General features: G+C 37.3%; 1 protein-coding gene across 4 annotated transcripts; it reads right to left on the bottom strand.

Moving 5' to 3' along the window:
- Positions 1–1,214: 1,214 nt before the first annotated feature.
- LOC103717554 (lipase class 3 family protein) lies at positions 1,215–23,724 on the bottom strand. Of its 4 annotated transcripts, none has more exons than XM_039133749.3 (15): positions 23,272–23,724; positions 22,434–22,572; positions 20,595–20,715; positions 20,410–20,510; positions 15,771–15,892; positions 15,604–15,695; positions 12,073–12,178; positions 9,273–9,427; positions 7,625–7,752; positions 5,632–5,762; positions 3,738–3,835; positions 3,374–3,642; positions 2,779–3,214; positions 2,185–2,271; positions 1,215–1,510 (listed from the first exon to the last, which is right to left on the bottom strand). In XM_039133749.3, the coding sequence occupies exons 1-15, from the start codon at positions 23,686–23,688 to the stop codon at positions 1,432–1,434; spliced, it is 2,481 nt and encodes an 826-aa protein (XP_038989677.3). In that variant the 5' UTR covers positions 23,689–23,724; the 3' UTR covers positions 1,215–1,431. The 4 variants fall into 4 exon arrangements, with proteins under 4 accessions (XP_038989677.3, XP_038989674.3, XP_038989676.3 ...); XM_039133746.3 differs by having other exon boundaries at positions 20,595–20,814; positions 23,272–23,723; XM_039133748.3 differs by having other exon boundaries at positions 15,637–15,695; positions 20,595–20,814; positions 23,272–23,723.
- Between the last annotated feature and the right edge of the window lie 309 nt (positions 23,725–24,033).

Below are 24,033 nucleotides of genomic sequence, written 5' to 3'. Positions count from 1 at the left end.
GATTTTTGAGACTGAGCGGGAAAAATGCCGACTTTCTAGCGAAAAATCGAAGGGAAAAAAAAAAGAAGAAAAAGAGATTTTTTTTGGATGATTCAACAGAGAAAATTCAAGACAAAAAGATTAGCAAACAGAGAACGATGACCGGAAATTTCAGCTAAGAATCGAGAAAGGAACGATTTTTTCGCCTGATCGCAGTCAGAAAAACGGGAAGAAGCAAAGATAGGAGATTTATCTGCCAAGAAACGAATCGAACCGAGAGAGCCCGGAGGAACCCTAAGAATGGAGAAGATGCCCCGAAATTGGCCTCAAAGGATCGAATTTTTTCCCATTTTCGATCGAAATCGATGGCTCGGAGCGAACAAAAAAAAAAAAAAAATCCAAGACTTGCTCGGAAATAGCCGGAGATGGAACGAGCTCGGTCGGTCGGACCGAGGAATTTTGGGGCAAATGGCGTGAGAATTCGAGGAAACAGGGGAGGAAGAAAGGTAAAGGTGAGAGCTTTGGAGGTGGTGGCGACAAAAATAAAATAAAAAAGAAGCAATTAATATTAATTATTTATAACATAAAGGTAATAAAGAAATGGTTGTATGATCTTCGGGCACAAGCAAAAATTTATGGTCCCAAGAGGCCAACTTGGAGCCACCAATCATTGAACGGTCGCAGTGATCTTTGATGCACCTTCAAGTCCTACTAGCCGTCCGATCTCTACGACGACTTCCACGGCAAGACAATGAAACGGTGGTGGAATACGGGTCACATAAGGCTGCTTTAAATTAAAGAACAACACTGCTTTGGTTAGCTTGCCGGTTTTTCTGATTTTTTTTATTAAATTAATTGTGTTTTATATTCAGTTATTTAAATCAAGGGGAAAAAAAAGGAGGTACATGCGTAAGTTTTATCTACAAGGCCATCATATACCACTCATCCACTGATTCATATTTATTTTTATACATCATCATCGATGTATGTTTACTAAATTTATTTGTGTATTATATTATATATATATAGGAAATAAATTTTTTAATGTACTTTTTTTGATTTTGTACGGATATTTGGACATTTAATATTGGTCGTTTTAAGGCTATAATGATGGACGGCCATGCGGCCATGGCCACAGTGGGGACCAAGTCCCATAATGTCAGCTAGAAGCCTAGGATTCTGCTGTACACAAAAATCCTAGCTGAAAAATATTATAACATAATAAACTTTCTTAGTTCTTTTTAAAAAAATATATATATTCATCAGGCAAATCGATACCAAAGCATCTTTACTAATGGCAGCATGGTCATGAGTTGCTAAATTTAATTCACCATTCAACACCCATTCTTATCGATGATTACAGGCTAAGTGAAGCATTCCGGAAATCTGATGTTGCAAAAAGTAGTCTGAATCTTGAGCTGCTATCCTGCCTTTCGCGAGCCAATTGATCATTTAGACTGCAATCTTGTGCCATGGCCAAATTTTGCTGCTGTATGATTGTGAACTGTGAAGAAACGGCTCACTGCAGAGGCTGAAAAAAGATAGAAAGGGGTAAAAATCATTGTACTGTGATCATTTAATCCACCAGCTTAGAAGGTAAAAACAAATAGCATATCCATTCTACAATCACATCTTAGATTTTTCGGTCACTAGTAATATTTATTGCAGTAAAAAATAGAATATATGGCTAAGTTATTGACAAGGGCAGGAAAGTGCTGAAAAAAAAGATTGCATTATGTTGATTTTATTGCTCCTCAATAAATTCTTTTTAGCCCCTTCTAGGACAAGACATCAAGTACAACAATAATAATGGGACTTAAACCCATATATACTGCTCATTAGACAAGCAGTTTGGCTGCACATGCATGTTCAGCATTGCACCACAGTAATGGTTTTCTCTGCTGTGTCTTTCCAATGAATGGTTTTTATGCAAGGAGTAGAAGGGAGATCAGCATTCCATCCAAAAGTTACTGGCTGAACTAAAAATGTCCTGCCCGCTTTGCAAATAATTCCTGTAGGATCAAAATTGGTGTCCTCAAACATATGATCTTTAGATTCTGCTGTCTGATTTAGGGTCAATAGATCTAGATAGAGTCTTGCTTTCGAGTCCCTGGTTATATCATAAGATATGATAGTGGGTGTTGTAGAAAACTTTCGTGTACGGTGGAATGGATATTTAGGGTGGATATCAAGTATATAGTTTACACTGCATGTTCTCCATTGAGTAGATCACCAGTAAGTTGGCCTTGAGACTTGCGTGCTTCTAAAACTCTTTGCATTGCAGCGTGACACCTGCAAAGTGCAAACAGTTAAGGTGACAGAAAAATAGCATCACTCAAGTAGATATACCACAGATGAAATCGGCAGAAATTCTAAGCTATCATGAATCATGCTGGCAAAAAGGCATACAGAGGAAGTAATTGTTTATTACTGAATCTGCAGTCTAACAGGTTAGGGTATTTCATCTGTTAACAATTTCATAAAGGTTCAAGTCCATTATCTAAAGTATGAATTATACAGAAGTGGAAACAAGATTATCAATGTATGTGATGCTTTAAGATGAATACTTGAAAAGAACACACCAAGGAACAGTAAAACATGCATGCATGCGCGCGCGCACATGAGCACCACATGCTATATTTAAATGCTTACAGTTTCCTGCTTCTTCCACAATATGAGTTTAGTAACATAACCAGATTCCCTTAAATTACTTCAGAAATATGATCAATAACGTACTAGTCACTTATAGCAATAAAACTCACTACATTTAATGAAATGAAAAAATATACAGGTAGTTACCTCCATGGTAGATGATCAATGAACATGGAAGGTGTCACAATGATATCTCTGAATCTCTCTCTCTTAGCCACAAAAGCTCTATAAACAGGCTTATGATCGTGAACAATCCAGTTTTTCCACAGAGGCATGATGCTTCTTGGTTCTCGAACTATATGAATGATGAAACCTGGCAGAAACACCTCTGGGGGTTCCAGTGACACTGGAACAGATGTTGGATCTTCCAAAAACCGAGAAGTTTGATCCTCACATGACAAAATGACATCAGATTTCTCAAGGCACGGTTCCCTAAAGTTACATTCATTAAGACCATCTATAATGACATCATAATTGGTATACTCGTTGCCACCAAATTTTAGAATTTCAGAGCCTGAATTGGCAAATAAGGAAGCCTCCTCCTGATGTGGATCATGCAGTTCTTGATCAGGCTGGCTGCTCCCTGGAGCAAGATACAAGGTCATTTATCAGAAAACACATGGTTCTGATATATTACTGAGCAACAGCTAACAAGTATGCATTACAGGTGAGCAATGTTGATTTGAATTTGTGGACATGTTCCTCATACATGCAACTTCACCAAGGCATAAAAGCATCCCACCTTCAATGGTAGGCCTAAAGGGCCTTCTTTTATATATACTTTTACTTTCTTCCACTCTCATGGTACTTGGTCTATAAGATGGAGAAGATGCATCAAAATGCTCCCCATTCTCATGGTATTTGTTTAAACGAAGAATTCTACAGGCAAGCTTCTGTATCATTGCTGAATCAGCCGAAGAATTATCTGAAAGAGCTTTGATCGCAGATGCACGAAGCCTGAGTATCGAGTTAACGGAAAGGCGTGCAGAAAATTCATCATTGTATACAATGCTGGAAAAGGTTAAAGAATGATCAGACCATATTAGTTAAAGAAAATGGTGCATGAAATAAATTGTCTTAAAATAAAGAATGTCAAACACACTCACGTAGTAACAAAGTCTGAACATGCTTCAGCTAAAGCTAAATCTACACAAGGGAGGCTTCCATAAGCATATACATGCAAGTTGGGGTATCGTCGATATAACTGCAAGAATAATAGCTGATATGGTGAGAAATTTTTTTTTAATAAATATATTTTTGTAATCTATAAAATAAACTTAAAAGGCCATACACAAAGTTTATAGTGCATGAGCATAAAGCAGTACAAATCTTATTTAATATTAGATACTGATTGAGAACATTTGGACTTATTAGTAAGCATGTGATTTACATGGTAATAGGTGTATGCAAACTCTTAGGGTACTTTGTAGCCTTGTAGGTGCTGGGAAGGGGAAAAGAAATTTGTGATATCACAAAAGCAAAAGAGTTGGGGACATGCACAGGCATTTAATTCAGATTGTAGAATACATACATTAGACTAAAGGACCACAAGTGGTCCTATGGTGCATAGCAATTAAGAGCTCAACAGAAACTTTTGGACCCAGAATTGGAGTCTTTTTAATTAAGTTACTGTTATTCTATGCGAATCATTGGAAAAGTTTATCCCGATAGTGGTTGAAACAAGATTGAAATAAAAGGTAGATGGGTAAGAAAATGGCTAGTTCTAATTTCAGATTACTCAAAAAGCAAGTGAGAAAAACATCATCATCATGCAAAAGAACAAATGTACATTGACATCTCTAAAATAAATAAAATAAATTTAACACAAATTTGATCTTCAGTCACACTTATTGTGCTCATCTTTGTAGCATTTTTGACAAAATCTATGACAATGTCCTGTGTCAATGTTGGTGACCATGGTTAAATGTTAATTCAGGTCTAAGTAGTTCAGTTCTGGTCACCTTTGCAGTTTGGTTTTGGGTGTTTCCCAAACTAAGCTGTTGGGAAAACTTACACTACATCAAAGAGCCAGAATCTACTTCATGGAATAAATATTAAAACCGAGAAGGAAAGTAGTTTGATAATTTTATATAGAAGTACTTTTATCAAAGGTTCATCTTTATTATCTTTAGGTATTTCAATCTCTTTTACGATGCTTGATTGTTAGTTTCTGCTGTACATAGAACCAACTAAGCATAAAAGCTTCATTTTGAACCAGAACAATAAATACATAATCACATATAGACTGTTGGAGAAAAGACAAATAAGCTAGCATTGGTATTAAAAAATAATAATAAATCTGACACCAATGAAGTGGATATTGGATTGGTTGAACTATTTTTGAGGGGTGTGGGGGTGTGGGGGTGGAGACATGATCCACTGGGTCATCATTATACAAACTCCCCTCATGGCTGACTTAATGATAGTCGAGAACTTGAGATCATATGATTATGTATTCAAGGATCCTTTTAATGAATTTTTTGACCATAAACGGACTACGTATTTATAAGCACAATACTCCTACAACAATGTTAATCGAAAGGCTAAGAATAACATGATCACTAAAAATATAAAGCTGTTTTATGGATGATAAATAGTACTTCTTTCCTTAACAGTGATCTATAATCAAACCGAGACTTTGGAGGATACAGTTCAATTGAGCCTGCAAATACAGACTGAAGTATGAGCATTTCCAGGAAATTAGATATAAGATCCCAAATGGATAAGGCGTGCTTGCTATTGTCACATGCAAAAGCTTATGATAGGGTTCAGAATTATTAGAAAAATATGAACGAACAAATTGTATAAGGCTTGTTAGCTAATATGAAAGTATAAGCTTAGCCAAGTTGCGACTATAGGAAAAGATATAAAGCATAAATGAAAAATTTTAAAATCCACAGAAGAAGAAAATATAGATTAAACAGCCCAACTCACTATGCCAATATAGTGCAACATTATGGCGGATAATATAGGAAATAAGAGAACCAAATATGTGCTTACCCTTAGCCCCAATAGTGTAGCAACAGCACCTCCTAAAGAATGCCCCACAATGCGAACTTGATATCCATGACATTCACATCCCACTCCCAACAAAGAAGAGAGAAATCCAGACACTTCAGATGATGAGTCATCTGCAGATACATGAAGTACAAGTGATGTTACAAACATAAGATGTGTATGTTAAGTGCTAAGGCATGGTGTGCAAATGAGAATCATGAAAAAGTTCCATCATTTTCATTTCATATGTCAAACATGAATATGTTTTACTTGCTGATGGTAAAGTATGTCTCTTCTAAAATGTGGTTCATGTGTCCGCTTAGGCACCCGCATATTCATATGCGACCTGGTGACTGAACCATTTGGGGATAGAACACATAATGAGACATTAGGCACCTACATAGGCCCAAGTGGCTCATATAAGCAGCCTAGGCTCATGATTGTTCCAATTGAATGAACCGTCTTCCTGAAAATTAGTAGCTTAAATACTACACGTTTTATTTATTAGCTACATACTTTCCACTTTATTTTAAATCATGCAAACTTGCTGCTTGTTCTTTTGGTTGTTCATCATTTTGTATTTTATAAATTTATTCTTTGTATCAGTGCATGGTATGTTGAACCAGCCTGTACCGGCCAGTTAAGCATGTATCGTATCGGTTCGGACCCTGACCGGTATGGTTCAGCTGTGAAAACCGGTACAGAGCCCATAGATACCAAACCCAGCCGGAGCCGGAGAAGAAGAAAAGGAGAGAGCGAGTGGGGGAGAGAGGAGAGGCCTTCGCCACCCGCAAAGGGGCGAGGGGCGGGGGGGGGGGGGGGGGGGGGGGGGGGGGCTCTCCTCCCTCCCCTACTCGCTCTCTCCTTCTCTTCTTCTTCTCCGGCTCCGGCTGGACGCACCCGCTTCCGCAGAGAAGAGCTGGCCAATTCGGTACCGATTTAAACCGATCCGAACCGGAACCGTACTAGTTCGATAGACGACCGGTACGCCTACCAATACTAGTACGGTGTACCTTGTATCAGTGTACCTAAAATTTGAGCATAGTTTATAGGAAAAAATTGATATTTTTCTTAGGTTAACATGTCATACTTAAGATAGTCTTTTAAATAAAATAAGGAACTGTAGACATAACTTTTCTTATTTTCTTTGAGATTACTTATTGATTTCTGAATTTTAACTTATTTTATCTAACTTTATGAATTATATTTATTTTTATCTTCTCTAGATACCAACTGCATAGGTGCTCGCACATGCACCAACATATTGCATATGTGGCTATGAAGTACCTCAACCTGCAAAGAGCTGCTGCTTTTTAAAACCTTGAATATTTATAGACAACTTCCAACATTTGCATGATAGGTATTCATTTGTTATGCAATGCAGTCAAAGAGGGGGAAGTGTCAATTGACAAAGCTAGATGATGAATTCAATAATTTGTCTCTAGCTAAACCTTTTCTTTTCTTGCTAATCCATGAAGATCTTTATAATCTACCACCATATTATTGAAATTAATTATAAGAATGCAGTAAATGAGTAGTAACCATTCCACTCCAAAAACCCTGAAATATTCCAAGATTATCTTTTCTTTATCAGATTAAAAAAACTAAATATATTCTGAGACAGCACTTCCTTTTATGTAGATTAATTATGGATCAGTAAAAACATCTAACATCAATGAGCATCATTAAGTTAAAAGGGACCACATGGTTAAAAAAATTATAAATTACAAAAGTAGTCTGGATCATCACAAAGCCCTAATAGATTACCGCTTCATGCTGTATAATTCAATCTACATAAGCCATTCTCTGGATGAAAGTAAAAGTTGTAGAAATTCTAAGAAAGACTAATAAAATATTACTTTCTAATGGGCTCTTTGAATAAGGCATATGAAAGTAATGAACTTCAGAAACCTAATAAAATGTGAAAGCAAAGGTGCTAAATATGAAGGAAACAAATTAAGCACAGGTAGATGACAGATACAACTACAATCCTGACCTTTGACTCCAGGGTGACCATCAATTTGCATGAAAAGCTCACGAGCAGACTCAACAATCCCTGCATGTCCATAATGTGGAAAAGAGGAGAGAACTCTTTGTCTCACACTTGGGCGTACATGCTCGCTACTGCAAAAGTGAAAAACACTAATTTAAAGTTCACTTGAATGGAATGGACGATGAACAAAAGAATGTCCAGACTCCAGAGAAAGGCTACCTCAGTGAACATGCAAGAACCAACTAGAGATAATAGAAGCAACCCTCTAATGGAACATACTAACCAGAAGGTGGAATCAAATGCCATTCAATCAAAGACAAATCAAAAGATCAAACTAACAAGAAACAGTACAAAGGTAAGCAACATTATTACTATCAATGACATGTAATTTGCAATAGCATAAGTGAAAGCTATTGAAGTTTAATACTTCAGTGGCAAAATCTACAACTCTTATGATGCGCAACAACTTTAGCTGAGATATTTTATTAGTAAAATTTACTTACTTGACATCAAATCCAATGCCTACAAACAATGTATCCTGGTAGTTCAATTAACTTACCCAAATTTCAACTGACATTGCAAGTTCACAGCACAAAAGAAATACTTTTGGCTTATGGTATAACCAGGCTGCAAACTGATTGGTTTGACACCTGATTTACCTTAACTATATAAAAAAGTGAGCAAGTCTTATCCAAACTGAATTTCTTAAATAAGATTTAAGTTAACACGTAGAAGAGTTTGATCATTAATCAATGTGTTATCAATACAACCCGTAATCTAACATTCGCCAATGTAGCCATATAGGTTCGTATATTTCTCAATGTAATGCAACTTTATTAAGATTCCACCTATGCAAATGAATTAGAGCTAAAACTTTGAAAACTGTAAGCCCTAAGGATGCAATCAACTCCAGAATCTCTCCTATCCCCCTTCTACAGCCCTCTTCTTCCAACCTATCTTTTCTGCATCAAGGTTCGCCGTACCGGTACCGAACCCCGTACCAGTGCCGCACTAAGATAGGCATACCGAGTGTCGGTACGGTACGGTATGCGGTACGCCAAACCGATACCCATCGGTATGGGTACGGTACGCCCGGTACCGACCGGTACAGCATACCATGTTCTGCATAGTGCAATAACCTGTCCAATCAAGGCCCTCAATTATCCCCCTCTCCTTGAGGTTCCCTTTCTCTCCCCTCTGACTTGACACAGGTCTCAAATTATCACCGCCACCGCCAAGGAGTTAACACTGGATGACAAATCCTCCATATCATCTTCCTTCCCCACCAAAGCTATGCCAAAAATGCCTCCTCTATTCTTCTGCTACATTACATAACATCCTAGTCTGCAAACCACCTTTTATTTCACCTCATAAACCTAGATCCTATAATCCTAAGTAGGTGCACCATCACCACCAAAAATCAGATAGATTCATGACCACAGCCAAAGCCCAATTATCATAGAGTTTACATCTAAGACTATGCAAAAAATAGTAGAAACCTTTCAATACATGCAATTTTATCACTTCTGAATGAAGACATTTGATACAACCTCTATACAATATGAATTACTATACATGAATAACATATCCAGAGACACATGCACACACAAACACAAACACACACACACAGAGAGAGAGAGAGAAGACTTTCTTTAATAGTCCATCCAAATCCTCCATGGTAAGAGCACACTCCCTACATAAGCCATCGGTTATAAGGTCTTCAGGGGTTTCAGTTCCACGTACGGCAATGACTATAGATCTTTGATCATGCAAAACCACTACAAAGTAAGCAGCCTCACGCTTTGTCTGCATGATCAAAAAAGGGAGTAAGGTATGGTATTAAAATTTAGAGATACTAGTTATCTATCAAATAGTAGACCTCAGATATGAAGCCTAATTCAATACCAAGTTCAACAGTGTGGAGTAAACCTGAATGCAAACGTTTTACCAGTATATTAGTCAAATTGAGAACTTTTAGCAGGCAAAAAAAGTGGCAGAGGCAAAATTGCAAGTAGGATACATCAAATTAACAACATAAGAAAAATATTCTGGAGGGAGCTTACAGATACATTCTAATGCAGAATATTCTAATGGCTAATGCAGATACATTATGGAGAGAGCTTAGAAAAGAATATTTTAAACTAAAATTAACAACATAAGAAAAATATGTTTACTGCATAAGACAAAGTTACAGCACAAAATATTTCATTTTGTATACAAGCATAAAAAGTTAAAAACAAAACATAGAACAAGCTGAAGGTGTATATAAACTCCTTGGTATTCATGGTTTTAGGAGAAAAGAGGTTCAGAGACAGATTAACGGCATCAAATTAAGGAACCCTTTAAGAATAAGAAGACATGTCATGTACAGTAGATATATTTCAGTCTCAAGTATCTATGACAATTAGAATAAATTGTTTTTTGCCTGCACTAGTTGACAACTTTTCACATCACAAGAAGAGAAATGTTATCTTCATTGATGCCTATTCAACACAACCTTGGTACTTCCAATCAGCCATGGAAGGATAGTGAAGATGTGTTATTATCTCAGTGTCAAATATCTATGAAAAAATAGAATAAGCAATCAGTTCTTTTCTACCAGCGCTAAATGCAAACACATTTAATATCATGTATAAAGAGAACTAATTTTCTAGTGATGCCATTTTGAGACAATTTAGGATAACATAGTGCAGATTTGTCGCCATCTAATTTAGAACCATCAATCAGTCTTAAGTATCTGTGATAGTTAAAGTTATATATTGTCTTCTGCTTGCACTAGACAGATAAAGATCTCTTAAGTCATGTCTAAAGAGAACTAAGTTTCTAGTAATGCCATTTCAACATGATCTAGGATAGCTTAGTGCAGATGTTGTGCCATCCAATTTATAATTATCAGTCAGTCTCAGGTATCTACAACAGTTAAAACTTAAAACTATATACTCTTTTCGGCTTGCGCTAGACACACAGAAATCCCTTAACATCACATTTAAAGAGAGATCATCTTCTACCTATACCATTTCAACACAATCTTTGGCACTTCCAATTGGCGATTGAAGGATAATTTAGTAGAAAATCCACCATCTTCTCTAAAATAAAGCAAGGGACATAGATGCAGAAGAAGCAAATCAAGTGTATAATCATGGTTTTACATCACATCATATAAAAATTTGGGTCGACTTCCTACATTTGATACCCAGCTAAGTCCACAGATGGAGCATAAAGGATGGTTACAATGATGTTCATGCAGGTATGAGTTAAAAACGTTTTAGAAATAGAACTTTACATTATGACAGATTCCAAAATGAATTAAAAAAATAGGCTAAAATAATAAAAAAAGAAAAGCAGAGTGTTGTTGTCAGAATCTTATAACCCAGAAATGATCCGAGTATCATCCTTGGATCAATATCAGAGGGGAACATAAGAACTAGATCTGTACTGCAGGACATGCGATTCATATCATAATATCCAACTTGATCATTTTTTTATAAATTAAACCATGTGGTAGTCATATGATTTAGTTGACGTTAGAATAATTTACTTTCACTAATAAGCCTCAAGCAAGTAAAATTAGCAACATCGTTACAGTTTCAACTTCCAAAAACTAAAGGCAAATCTTGGTGTTCGTGGAGTTAAAAGCAAGAGACAAATCTTCATATTCTTGAAATCATTTGTCAAGATATGATTCTTTATTCCTACAATGTTCTAGCTCATGGAATTTTTGTATTGATATTATGATATATTGAAGTTATAGTACAAAAATATCTTCAATATCTAGATATGACGTTGCTTTCATTAGACATGCTATATATAACTTTATGATGGTCAAAAGTAAACCTCTCATGTTTCTATGTGATTGCTTCTTGATGTTCATTTTTCTAATCTACAATCAAATTTCATTTTCAGGTTTCAAATCTTTTCATAATTTAACATTACTGAAAGACATTGAAAATCTTATGATCCATCACCAAAACCAAACTCCACAACTATTTAGACTTGAAACTTAACATGAAAAGATTGAACAGGAACAGAAATGTTTCCCACATCACAACTTACACCTCTTATTCTTATTTTATTTTATTGGGTCTTGACTCTTTCCCTGGCATTATGAGGACAATGGCATTTATTTTTTAAAGTTGCCACATAAAGACACTCTAAAATTTGATAGCATACAGTACACATTTCAAAGCACGCATATGTTTTCAATGTTATTGGCACTGTGACAGTTGTACTAAAGCAAATCCACAACTCCATTAAGGTTATGTACCTGCTCTGATGACACCTAAGTTTAAGGTGTGAGTACTTGTTACTTCAAGTTACTGATTGACTACTTTAACCATGGACTATGTATAGGCCTCAAAGAAGTTGAGCTATTACCTAAATTCATATTATTACTTATTAGATCTTAGCTTTCATGAATGCTATTAATAAAAGCATGATAGTTAAAATATTACTTGACTAACACGCCCCTGTCGAAGAGCTTCTGGATTTAGATTAACATATTTTAGAAAGGCTGCAGCATGTCCTCGCCACCAGTTATCACCTTCAAGTGCAGGACGCCTAAAAAAAAAGATTATGAGCAGTCACAAATGAAAGTATGATCATACTGGTGTAATAATATGCCAATAAAGAAAAGAGGACATTTTGTGATAGGGAAAGAATAAGGCTTCATGAAATCAATGTTGTAGATTAAACGAAAAAATCACAGAATACATGGAAATCCACCCAGAAAAGAAAAAAAAAGAAAAACTAAGGCCTATTTCATAATATTGTTGTTCTTTATGTTTTCCCCTACAAATGCATAGAACTTCTCCGTTCCTCACTCTTTATTGTCACCTTTCTTGAAAGCAATAAACCTTTGCCGCCAAAAGCTCTTGAGTTTTTACAGACAATTGAGAAACAAATAGTTTTCTTGAAACATATTTGTTTAGTTCAATTTTCTTCTTGGATTTTTGAAAATAAAACAATACCAAATGGACCCTAAAATGTCAAGGGTGCAAAATGAAATAAAGATGATAGGTGCACATATTATAGCGACAAGCTTTATCAAAATGTGAAGGAAGAAAATTATAACACCTTAATCAATTGGGAAGAAACCAGGCTCAATCAACATGCTAAAAAATGGTTATACGAATTTTCACTTTTTAATGCAAGAAGTGATGAAATTTTGTAAAAATACCATGAATAACTAATGAAAAGAAATAACTCATTATACAGAAATATAAATGCTAGGTCCCTCCCAAAGCGAACTCTGTAGTGTATGAAAAATCACTTTATGCATGCACACAACAAATATACAAAAACAAATACAGCATATATTATCCATGATCCCAAAAATAGCTCAATGCAGATAAAGAGGCATGAAGGCCAGGAGGAGGTAGCACATGCACCTCTTAAGTTAGCTCATAGAAAGAAAAAAAAAATGATAGGAGAAGAGAACAACCATCCGCATTACATGGCTGAAGGTCTCCAAATCAATGCTACAATTTCGTTTTTTCGAGCCACAAATGATAAGACAATTTTATACAACTTCAAAGATCTAAAATTGTAGGCCATATCTTCACATAAGTATTCAGTAATAGAAAAAACTTGTAGCTACAAGGGTGTAGGATCCCAACTCCCAAGTATTACAAAAGCCTAAAGCTCCTCAACCATTGTTTCTACCACTCTCATCATGAACCGCCGCTTAAAAATTCAGACAAAGTATGCTGTTTCGGTATTGGGCCCGATACCGGCACCACACTATCACTGTGTCAGTATGGTACGGTACGGAGCTGATTTGACATATTAAGTGTCCCCTGCATCGTATACCTGTACCAAATCTATACACACCCTATATCACCCGGTTCAGTATAGTACGATGAATCTTGAGTTCAGGGCTCTCAATGAGCATAAATAGCAGAAAGAACATTTTAAAATATAGAAGCATGAGAATTAAACATAAGAAACACAGGCACGACACAAGATGTGATTACATAGTAACAAGGTGAAACAGCAGAACCATATCCAATGTGAAACAACAACTCCACTATCCCGATTAGATAGGTAGGCAGCTCTAGGGGAAGCATCAATATATGCATGACTCTCAAGATGACCACCAACGTGTAGAAGAACAAGAAAGATGCTTGGGATTAATAAGAAAACACCTGAATATATAGTGATGCTTAAAGCTAAGACAAGAGGATAAGCCATCTTGAGGATGAATGGCCATAATAGCTAATAAAAATAGGAATGGACCACAAGAACTGAAACAATACCACACAAAATAAGAAGTTGGCTGAACCATAGCCTAAAGCTCTTACTTGTTATCGAACATAAGAGTGTGAAACTCCTAAATTAGCAACAAACTAAATTGAGTAGACCAACTATTATGTCATAGCAGTGTTCATGAGCTCTGCTGGAACTCATAAAACCTTATGAGATAAAGATGAACCTCATAAGTCCTGATATGCGAAAATGGATATAAAGCCTTACTAGTGTCACATTTCAGTAGCAGATTCCCAATCAATCTGATGCTAACTTGAGATGACAAGGTGGTAAAGGCTTTTGTATCATTTAATTTGACGTTGTAGATTGTAGAAGATGCTAGTTTGAGCCATTATGGGGGTCTGGATGGTAATGGATATCCTTCTTGAAGATGTAATAACTAATTACACCATATCATGGGTAAAGAAGGGTCACAAAGAAACCATTAGAATGGTCAACAACGAGGCAAAAGTCATATATTTACATACTTGAGATTTCGAGGTCTAGCAAAGGAATAAAGTATCACGTAATGCCATTGTCAGCTGGTAGCCAGTCTAGAATGCTTATCTTGCTGCATCCTGCTGACATCACCAGACAGTTGCACCAAAAAACAATTGTCAAAAACAATACAACCAGCACTAAAAGTATGCAAAACTTGATCCATTATTAAATTAAAATCAATATCAACTAATTTATATTAGTATATAGAGAGGTTTCTAATAAATAATTAGTTTGATATTATTTTCTAGAAACCTAGCATCATAAATGATCCTATATATGTGAGTCAATGATACTTTATTGGGTACCAATTTACCTTGCATATTTTCAATTAACCTATCACGAGACTTTGTTATGCATTAAGAACACAAATAAGCTCAAATTCATGAATGGAAATTATAAGTGGACATGTAATTATATATACACATCAAACACATACTATAAGAGTTCCTCACATCTTGCAATTCAAGGTTTCAAATACCAGCACTGGACCTCGTGCCAGTTTTTTGCTAGAACGGTATAGCACAAGGTACTAACACATGGTATGGGAGCACATCCTGTACCAACACCCACATACACTACACAGCAGTGCCAAAAACTTGCCAGAACAGGACAGTACTGTCCTTGCAGTATTGGAAACTTCAATTGCAATTGCTATAGGGAGCTGATAATTCGTATTTAGTACTATCACATTCTATGCTGTTTCATAAAGTAACTCCACTCTGATATCAAAGAGGAAGTGAAAAGTTATGATGAAACATGCTTAAAGAACCAGAAAACCTTCCCAACAGCTGAGCAAAGTTCCATTTCCAATGTTCAAACAGATCAATCAGGGAACATGCGTGGCGAGGCAAATGTGGAGAACCAACCCTATGGTGAAGATGCCCAAGCAATGGATGGCTCACGCATGATGGACTTCTAGAGTCAGTGGCAAATACCTATATAGTGTAGCTCTTGTTTAGTTAACATTAACTAGAAATGCATCTGTCAGAAAATTGGAAGAAAGTCAAACATCAAAAAAGGAAGGCAACAACCTTATATGCAACTATAATGATCCCTTAATTCTATCAAAGATCTATACACAATATAAGCCCCAGAGGTGAAAATATGCATTACCTAATGATGTAAAACAAACCATGAGTAGAAGACATGTAAGCATACTCATGTCACAATTCAGAAATTCTTCATAATCTTATATGCATGGCCATAAATGGCTAGTATGATAACAGGTATATGGAAACCTGCTGCGAGTCCAGGGAGTTAAAACCCCTTGCCTATAAAGCCATGCACAAGGAAACAATATTGGATTCCTTCCAAAATCAAGCAGTGGTCCCTGAAATAAGACTGTAATCTAGTAAGATGCCATCAATGGAATGTGATATGGAATAAAAAAAAATTAAGATTTAACTGTGTAAGCAGCTTCAGCAAACAGATGCAAGACTGCAGCTTCTTGAATAAGTTCATCAGATGCCTCAATGAGCTCATCATACAATTTTGGTGACTGCTTATGCATCTGCAATAGAGCCAATCCTGGGAAGAAAACCAACTGTTACACAGCATGACAAAAGATAATAACCCGAATCTGATTGTTAGGGATAGCCTATAGAAAGTAGCAAACTGATGAAGCTATAGAGTAGTACACATGCATAAAGGAAGCATTAACATGTGCGAAGCATTGTTTGCAGAAAGGAAACATAACCCGAATTAGAGATGGACTAGGCTAAACCTAAAATGTAAACTCTTTTTAACCCCACTCTTTTCCTTCAAAGTATTAGTATGTATACTTTAAAAGATTTCTTGTTTTGTCTTATAACAGCCTAGTTATTGTGACACTCATAGTTCTGCAAACAATTTTTGATTCCTTGCAGATTATTCCCAGATACAAGAAAAGAAAATCTTACTAATAAATCATGGCAGAAAAGTATCTCTACTCAAATTATCTTATGGACAAATTCAACCACATACATTCACAAGTAACAGTCAATAGCAACCATATTTGCTACAGATTTATCTACATGACAAGATAGAAAAGAGAAACAAAGTTCATTATCTTAATAGTAGCAAACCTTGACCAGGGCCTCAAAACCCTTTTCAGTTGTTGTCCTCATCACTATGTCCATCTCCAAACAGGACATTTTGAAGGAAATCAAACCTTTTGCTATCCTAAATAATAACTACCTCTTGATATCGTTGTCATATTCACTGCATTTCAATTGATTCACTCTTTTGTAAACGGGATTTGGTCCTTAAGCATTGTGACACATAGGAGCATGTGGGCTTTTACTTATCATAAAAGCCTTTTTTTATTTTGGAAAAATTAAGTGAAGTCGGCAAGAGGGTTGCTGACTATACTTATCTTCTTCAAAATAAAAAAAGGGCCCCCCCTCCAAGACTCCTATTTCAACTGAAACAAAAAAGGGAGGGTGGAGCACTTCCTCTGCTCCTTTGCACCTCTCTCCGGCCCTTAGCTGGCCTCCTCCGACCATCCGCCACCCTCTTTCCCTCTGCCTCCCTTCCTCCCTCCCCCCCCCCCTCCCCTCTCTCTTTTCCCCTCTCCCATTCTCCATCTCCCCCACCCTCTCTGCAGTGTCCGTGGCCCGGCTTGGAACGACACAGGGGTGTGTTGAACCGTGCTGACGGGCAACCAGTATGGGCCTCGGTACCAGCACAGTGATCCTTGCATGCATCCATGCATACCTCATTTGTTCACATACATAACTTTGTCTAATTTAAGGTAATGAGGTGAGAAATGGGAAATAAGGCGAAGTGATGATTAATAAAAATTCAAATATGATGGCATATGAAATGAGGAGAGGGTGAAAATGAAAGAGGAAAATTGATCTGCGTGCGATACTGAAAACAACCACATGAACTAAATTATCACCTTTAGTGAACTAGAAGACTTATGAGTCATGAGATGATTGATAATACCAAAATTTACTGCATGCACCAAGACAAGGCATTACGGCTCATAATACTAGTGCCACATACAAAATAAGGCAAATTACAATAAGAAAACTTAGCATCATCAGGCCATTGATATCAATCTGATCCATGACAAGCAAATTGTTTAATTCTATCAAAATACACCTATTAAAGAAATAGCCTAGCATGTTCATAGACAGTTCCCACCAGAATAGCTGCGATATACAGTCAACTTTCAGAGGTCATGCTTCCCTCACCATCAATTTGACATGGTCCTTTCTCATTTTCTTCTATCCAACCCTCATGCAGATACACGAACTGACGTGGAAGTTACATATAACATTTCCTCAAAACCCTTCATCATCTCAAAATGGAAGATAATTTTAGTTTAACTGAGTTTCTTAATGAGATTCTTACTCCAAAACCTAGCATGGTGTCAAAGCTAGCATGGTGATTTCATGAACCAACAAGCTTTCCACATTATCTGATGGTTTTGTTAGTATATGAAAAACTTTGGTGTAGAGAATAATATTTCAAGAAGCTAGAACAAGTATTGTGGCTGACAAGAGAAAGAGTGCAAGGTCTCGCATTCATTAGAAAGCCTTAAAAATTTCTCACTGTATATCAATTTGGGTTTTAAATCATGCCTTACCTGGGGGATTATACCACCAGATTGGTGAACACATGACTTAGCACTCTTGACTCAGCTTACTATACATAGAATATGGTTAAAGTCCTATATTTGATACGACTGGCAAATGAATACGTTGTCAGTGGTGAAATTATACTGGTAAAAAATTGTAACAAATCCAGGCTTCAAATTATAATGCCTCAACCATGAAAACATCTTTATCAAAGAAAATTCGAGATAAACATGACCTATCCATAAGAAAAACATTATTCCCTTGATATTGTAGTGTGCGAAGCTCGGAATAGTTGCTATGACTGACTTAAATTCACAAGAAAAATTGTCATTTAAGAGTCACTTGGATGTGTTTTATAATGTATTTGCTAATGTGTTTTCAAATCCATAATAGACCACCTAGCATCTAGGTAATAGATGGGTACCTAGGCAAGCACCTAGAGGTCAAGGCAGCCCAAGAATAATAAATTCAAAAAACTAATAAATATATGGAGAAAAATAAAAAGATAGTTTCAATCAAAAAATGGATCATAGCATACTGAATAAGATGTAATAAGTCAATGAGAAAAACCAACTCAGCAAAATGTAACCGTAGCTCCCAAGGTCCGCCGTACCGGTCCGGATCGGCGTACCGGTGGCCGGTCCGGACCGGCGTACCGGTGGCCGGTCCGGACCGGTACCGTACCGGTCCGGACCACTTTCTTTCCCATCAAAAAAAAAAAAAAAAAAAGCTGTGGCCTCGGCCACAGCTTTCTTCCTTAAAACCACGGCGGGCGCGTGGTTTTTAAAACCACGCGCCACGCGGTGGTTTAAAAACCACAGCGCGTGGCGCTGTGGTTCCCAAAAAAAAAAAAAAAAAAACGGCTTTTTTTTTTGTTTTCGAAAGAAGTGGCCCGTGGGCCACTTCTTCCTTGAAACCACGCGCCACGCGGTGGTTTTAAAAACCACAGCGAGGCGCTGTGGTTCCCCCCCCCCAAAAAAAAAAAAACACCGTATCGGTGCGAACCGGCCGGTTCGCACCGGTACGAGGCCGGTACCAAGCGGTACCGGCCGGTATCGGCCGGTACGGTCTCCGTACCGGCCGGTTCACAGAAGAAAACCAGAAAATACCGGTTTTCATCTGTGTCCGGTACCGGTCAGGGACCGGACCGGTACGGCATTCCTTGGTAGCTCCTAAATCATCTCATCCTCCATACTCAAACTTGATACAAAACATCAAGGCGGCTATGGGTGCAGATGTCAGGCAGCCCCACATGGGCAGGCGCCTAGATAGCATAGGCAGAAGTAATTTAAAACGTTGCAATAGTCATAAAAAATAAAAAGCTGTCAAAGAAGAATGTGTTGAATGGTATCAGATTAGAGTGAGGCATAGATGAATTACATGTATTAGAGAGCAAAGATCGATAAAGACATCATTCAAAAATAGAATGTTTGAGTAAGGAAAGAATCGAACTTTTTATTCTATGAATTCTCTGAGAGAGGATGATAGCCGAAATAGAATACATGAAGGTAAAATCTTATTGGTACAAGAGACAGAATGCAACAAAAGTGAAGTAACATAATACATGCCTAAGCCAACATAGATGGGTGTTTGAATGCTCGCTACCTATCTGTCTGATACCATCACAAAAGGGGCAAAGAAGAAGTTTGATATATCATATCAGCCATTTATCCAAAAATATGATGTTTTGGGACACCACAAATCACCTTAGAAACAGATCATAGCATCCCATATATTGATAGTCATCAGAGAGTCCAGGACATACTGCTGCAACTATTTCTCCCATCAACATACAGGATAAAACCCACTGATAACAGCATGGCTCACTGAGGTTTTATCTACAAGTCGAATAGAGGAAGCCACTTTGGAAGAGGATGACCTATGGCCAAATAGTTTCTTTAAACTTCTACTTTCCAAGGGGAAGGTGAGATTAAAATGAGAAATTTCTTTTCAGCCAGACAACATAGATAGTTGATTCCATTTTTACTGAGTAGATCCTCGAAGCAGTTTAAAACTGTCTTTTAAGCCTTGGTTTCACCCCAGTCTATTATATATGTTTTTTTTTAAGTATTGTTCCAGTTAAAAAAAAATCTATGTAGCAGCATTTTGTTAGAAATACGTGTGGGTCCCATACTACAGACAGATAAGTTGATAAATGTCTACCGAAAAAAATATTCCTGGAACATGGAAAAAAAATGAGAACTTGAATAGTCTCTTAAGACCAAACATATTTCTTAATTTACTATATCTCTTCCAGAGTGGTCATTAAATGCTTAGATGATATTATACGCGATTTGGAAAATTTGCATTACACATTTACACTAGACTGTAATGGGAGCATCTACAGACCTGTCAATAATGTTGATCAGGAAATCAGCTCCTTTAAAGGTGAAATAGGGAAAAATAACAGAGAAATAAAAGGTTATGCCACACAGATTAATCAACGGTATAACTCTACACCGCATGAAGGAAATGAACCTGTCAGGAGTTCTAGATGTCCAGTTCCAGATGCACGATATGCCACAAGATCTCCTAAGAGCCTTGCTACAGAGTAGACCTCATCTTCTTCCAAGACGCTCCTGAATTGGACAATATAAAATCTGGTTAAATGGTTACTCCAAGATCAATGTCACATAGCAGTCAAAATGCAGAAAGAACCCTACAGGTATTTCACACGTCCTAGACAGCACAAAGCTTCTCGAATTCCATGATCAAATACCTCCCGGTAATGAGCTTTCCATGCAGTATCATGAGTTGCATAAAATGACCTCCATCGCAATATGTCTGAACCCGTAAAGCACTGTATGATTACAACAAGCCATACTAGGACAAGAAAAGAAACAACCAAAAACCGCTTCCATGCTCGACTAGTTTTATCCTGATCTGAATTGCCAATAAAGAAATCAATCATAATCATGTTGGCTACAAGGTAAAAAGAGCATTAAACATAATAAGAGAATTTATCATCAAAGAGGTATATATTGTGTGGGTTGGTTAACAGGCAAACAATCAAAAATCAGAAAAAAAAACAAATTATCTAGTTCATACAATATTCATACAATATAAATAAGGATTTAAGTGCAGAATCACTGAATGGAGGTAAATACTAATAAAGTAGTCATTGAACAAAATAGCATGTCATTTCACAACAAAGTAAAAAGTGAATTCAGAATTTTGTGATAAGATCCGATATAATGACATGCAGATCAGCAAACAAAATAGACATTAGCCCCTATTAAAAGTGAGAACCATATTTAAGTCATGACAGCCTAATATCTGCTAATCTGCACACTAATCGTGAACCACTTATATCCTTAGTAAGAGATCCTTAATCCATGTTATATGACAATATGTCATCATGGAAGTACCACAGGAAACAAGCCACTTGTCATTAAAAAAACATAGATACCGCATTCTCCATCTTAATATTAGTAGTCAAGACTGGCAACTAACAACGACTGAACATGTTATGCCCATGGTCACTGAGAGATACCTTCAGAACTTAAGATACGGCCTCTTCATGGCCTTTAGATTGTTATTAAGATTTGAAAGCACTTTTTTTTATATGTTTCTTCTATTAGAGGCTTCTTTTGTGGAAGCAAAGAGTTTGGCATTTTCTTTGTGCAATTGAGCATATGTGAAAGTTGGTGTCATACGCAAAATTTGATGAATATGTTAAGTAGTTCATCATACATCTTGCAAATTTCATGCAGTCATTTAGCTTACAGACCAAAGCCATCAATTAAAGATAAGTTTGGTTATTGTAGGAATTCTCAACTTATGGAATTTAAAATTATTGTGATGCTTTTATTACCAGGGTGCTTGCAAAGCGAAAGAGTATAGCAAATAACAAGTAGAAAAGCGAGTTCTATCTTGCGTAAAAAAGGAAAAAGTGTTTCACTATGCCTGACTTTAGGCTCAGGTTTTTTATTTATGATTTGCACCATTCAGATGAATGGATTGGTTTTGGAGTAGAACCAGATAAATCTGCAGTTTGGTTGATAATACTAAATTAGTATGGTTACAAATGTTAAACATTGAATCCAGGAAGAAAAATCAGAGTAAAATGCACTTGGCTGCTTGTTGATATTCCTAAAGGGATGTGGTCGTTCTAAAACTAAAATACTATATTAGAGCTTCTTTGATATACTCATCAAGAAAAGGAGTTGCTTTGATAAGTATAACTATATGTATGTGGAATATTAAAAATCTTAATTTTCAGATTTGTTAAATACTCTATACAAAGTATTCCCATGAAAATTTTCTTTCATGCAGCAACGTGTTTGGATACCACAATATCATCTTTATCTCTTCATCTGTCATATGCTACAGCAGAGAGAGAGAGAGAGAGAGCTCTTCCCCTCCCTCCCTCCCTCCCTCTCTCCCACCCCCACCTTTCTTCTTTTTTCTTGGGTGGGGGGAGAGGGGGAGTGGGGGTTCACAGTATAAACTATCAATAATGAAGATGATTCCAAATTAAAAGAACGTAGTACTATAATTACCTAAAAAACATGATTTAGACCCTCCTTTAAAAGAAAAATCGCTGAAAATGATGTACATCAGATAAACGGCTCCAACAAACTGGAGTACAGTGACTGCCATTCCAAATCTTGTCCACCAAAGCCATCTTTTATACCTCATCTGCTCATCAAGAAAGAGAACTTCATAAAGAAAACCAACTAGAAGATTAAGCTATCATAGATGACATTTGCACCAAACATAGCCAATAATTCAGGTACCATAATGACATTTACTGACTAGAAATTCATAAGTTCAGCTGCAGGTAGACTGATATGCACAAAGACATATGAATTAAGCCTTCCAACTAGACCCAAAGTGAGACCAAACCATGACTCATCTCCAATAAACTGTTCCCAACTATCACTCCAAACCAGAGAAGACAAATTAATCTGGGGATTAAGGCCAATCACAAGTCGAAATCCAATCATAAACTATGCAGAAAATTGAGCTGCCATACTGAAACACATTTCGAATCTTTTAAAAGATTGTTTTTTTTAACAACGGACAATTCAATCCCGTCAACAGAGGTTGATCGAGGATTCAATCGAAGGTCCCAGAGAAAAATCATAACCCCAAAACTCATATGTTCTACGAAATTGGGCTGCCATTTCAAAACCCATCTCCAAATGCCTGCGAAAGTTTCGTTTTTTTCTTAACCAACAAAGAATTAGATCCAATTAACAAATCAATCGAGGATTTAATAGGTAAATCATGGCCCCAAAGGCACATTTTCCACGAAATTGAGCTGACATTCCAAAAAACCCATGTCAGGATCCTTCAAAAATATCGGCTTTTTTCCAAAGAGACCAAATGGAATACCCGTCTCTCGTGGCGAATCACGGCATCAACAGCGATGGAGCTCTCGATAGGATGGTTGACAATCGTCTCTGCCGTCTCCTGCTGCGCCTTCCCGGCGCCCACCATGGCCACGATCCTAACGCCAGCGACGAGGGAAACCACGGAGAATGGGAGCTTCTCCTCGCCGGAGCATCCGGAAACGACGGAGAGCAGCAAAAACCCTCCCAAGAGAACCACGCCGAGGTTCCAGATCCCCAAGAAAAGGGAGACCCACCGCACCCTCCGGAAACTCGAGACCAGAGTCGTCCTCTCAGCGGAGAGATCTGCCCCCATGGTGCCGGCCGGCGGCCAGAGGCGGAGGAAGAAGTCGAGGGCCCGAAGGTGGAGGCAGGGGACGAGAAGGGGAATTCCCGATTTGATTGAGTACTTTTTAGGCATTCTGACACGGTCTTCCGGAAGGGAGGAGATGCAGGGAGAAGGACCGAACAGTTCAACTAACTTCGCCCGGCTGGACGAGTTAATTGGGCCGGATCGGGCCAACCACTACCAGACGCGGAACAGGCCCGGCCCATATTACGCATCGATCGGCAAGTTCTAACTTCGGGCTCTTTGTTGATACAACAGTGGCTCACACCCGATGGGTATAAATGTGGCTAATAATATCAAAAAATAAAAGACTACAAAAAGTCTCCAGCGCAAACTTGTGATCCTCTTAGATAAAGTATTCCAAGTGATGAGCAGCAAAAAAGACAACCCAATCAGCAGCACAGTTTGCCTCTCGGT

The sequence above is a fragment of the Phoenix dactylifera genome, chromosome 4 (assembly GCF_051530095.1).
Source record: "Phoenix dactylifera cultivar Ajwa chromosome 4, Ajwa_hap1_PhDact_Kaust_v1.1, whole genome shotgun sequence".
In the NCBI taxonomy this organism is placed as follows: Eukaryota; Viridiplantae; Streptophyta; class Magnoliopsida; order Arecales; family Arecaceae; genus Phoenix; species Phoenix dactylifera.
Note: the sequence above shows the minus strand (reverse complement) of the source record. Positions and strands in the feature narration are given on the sequence as shown.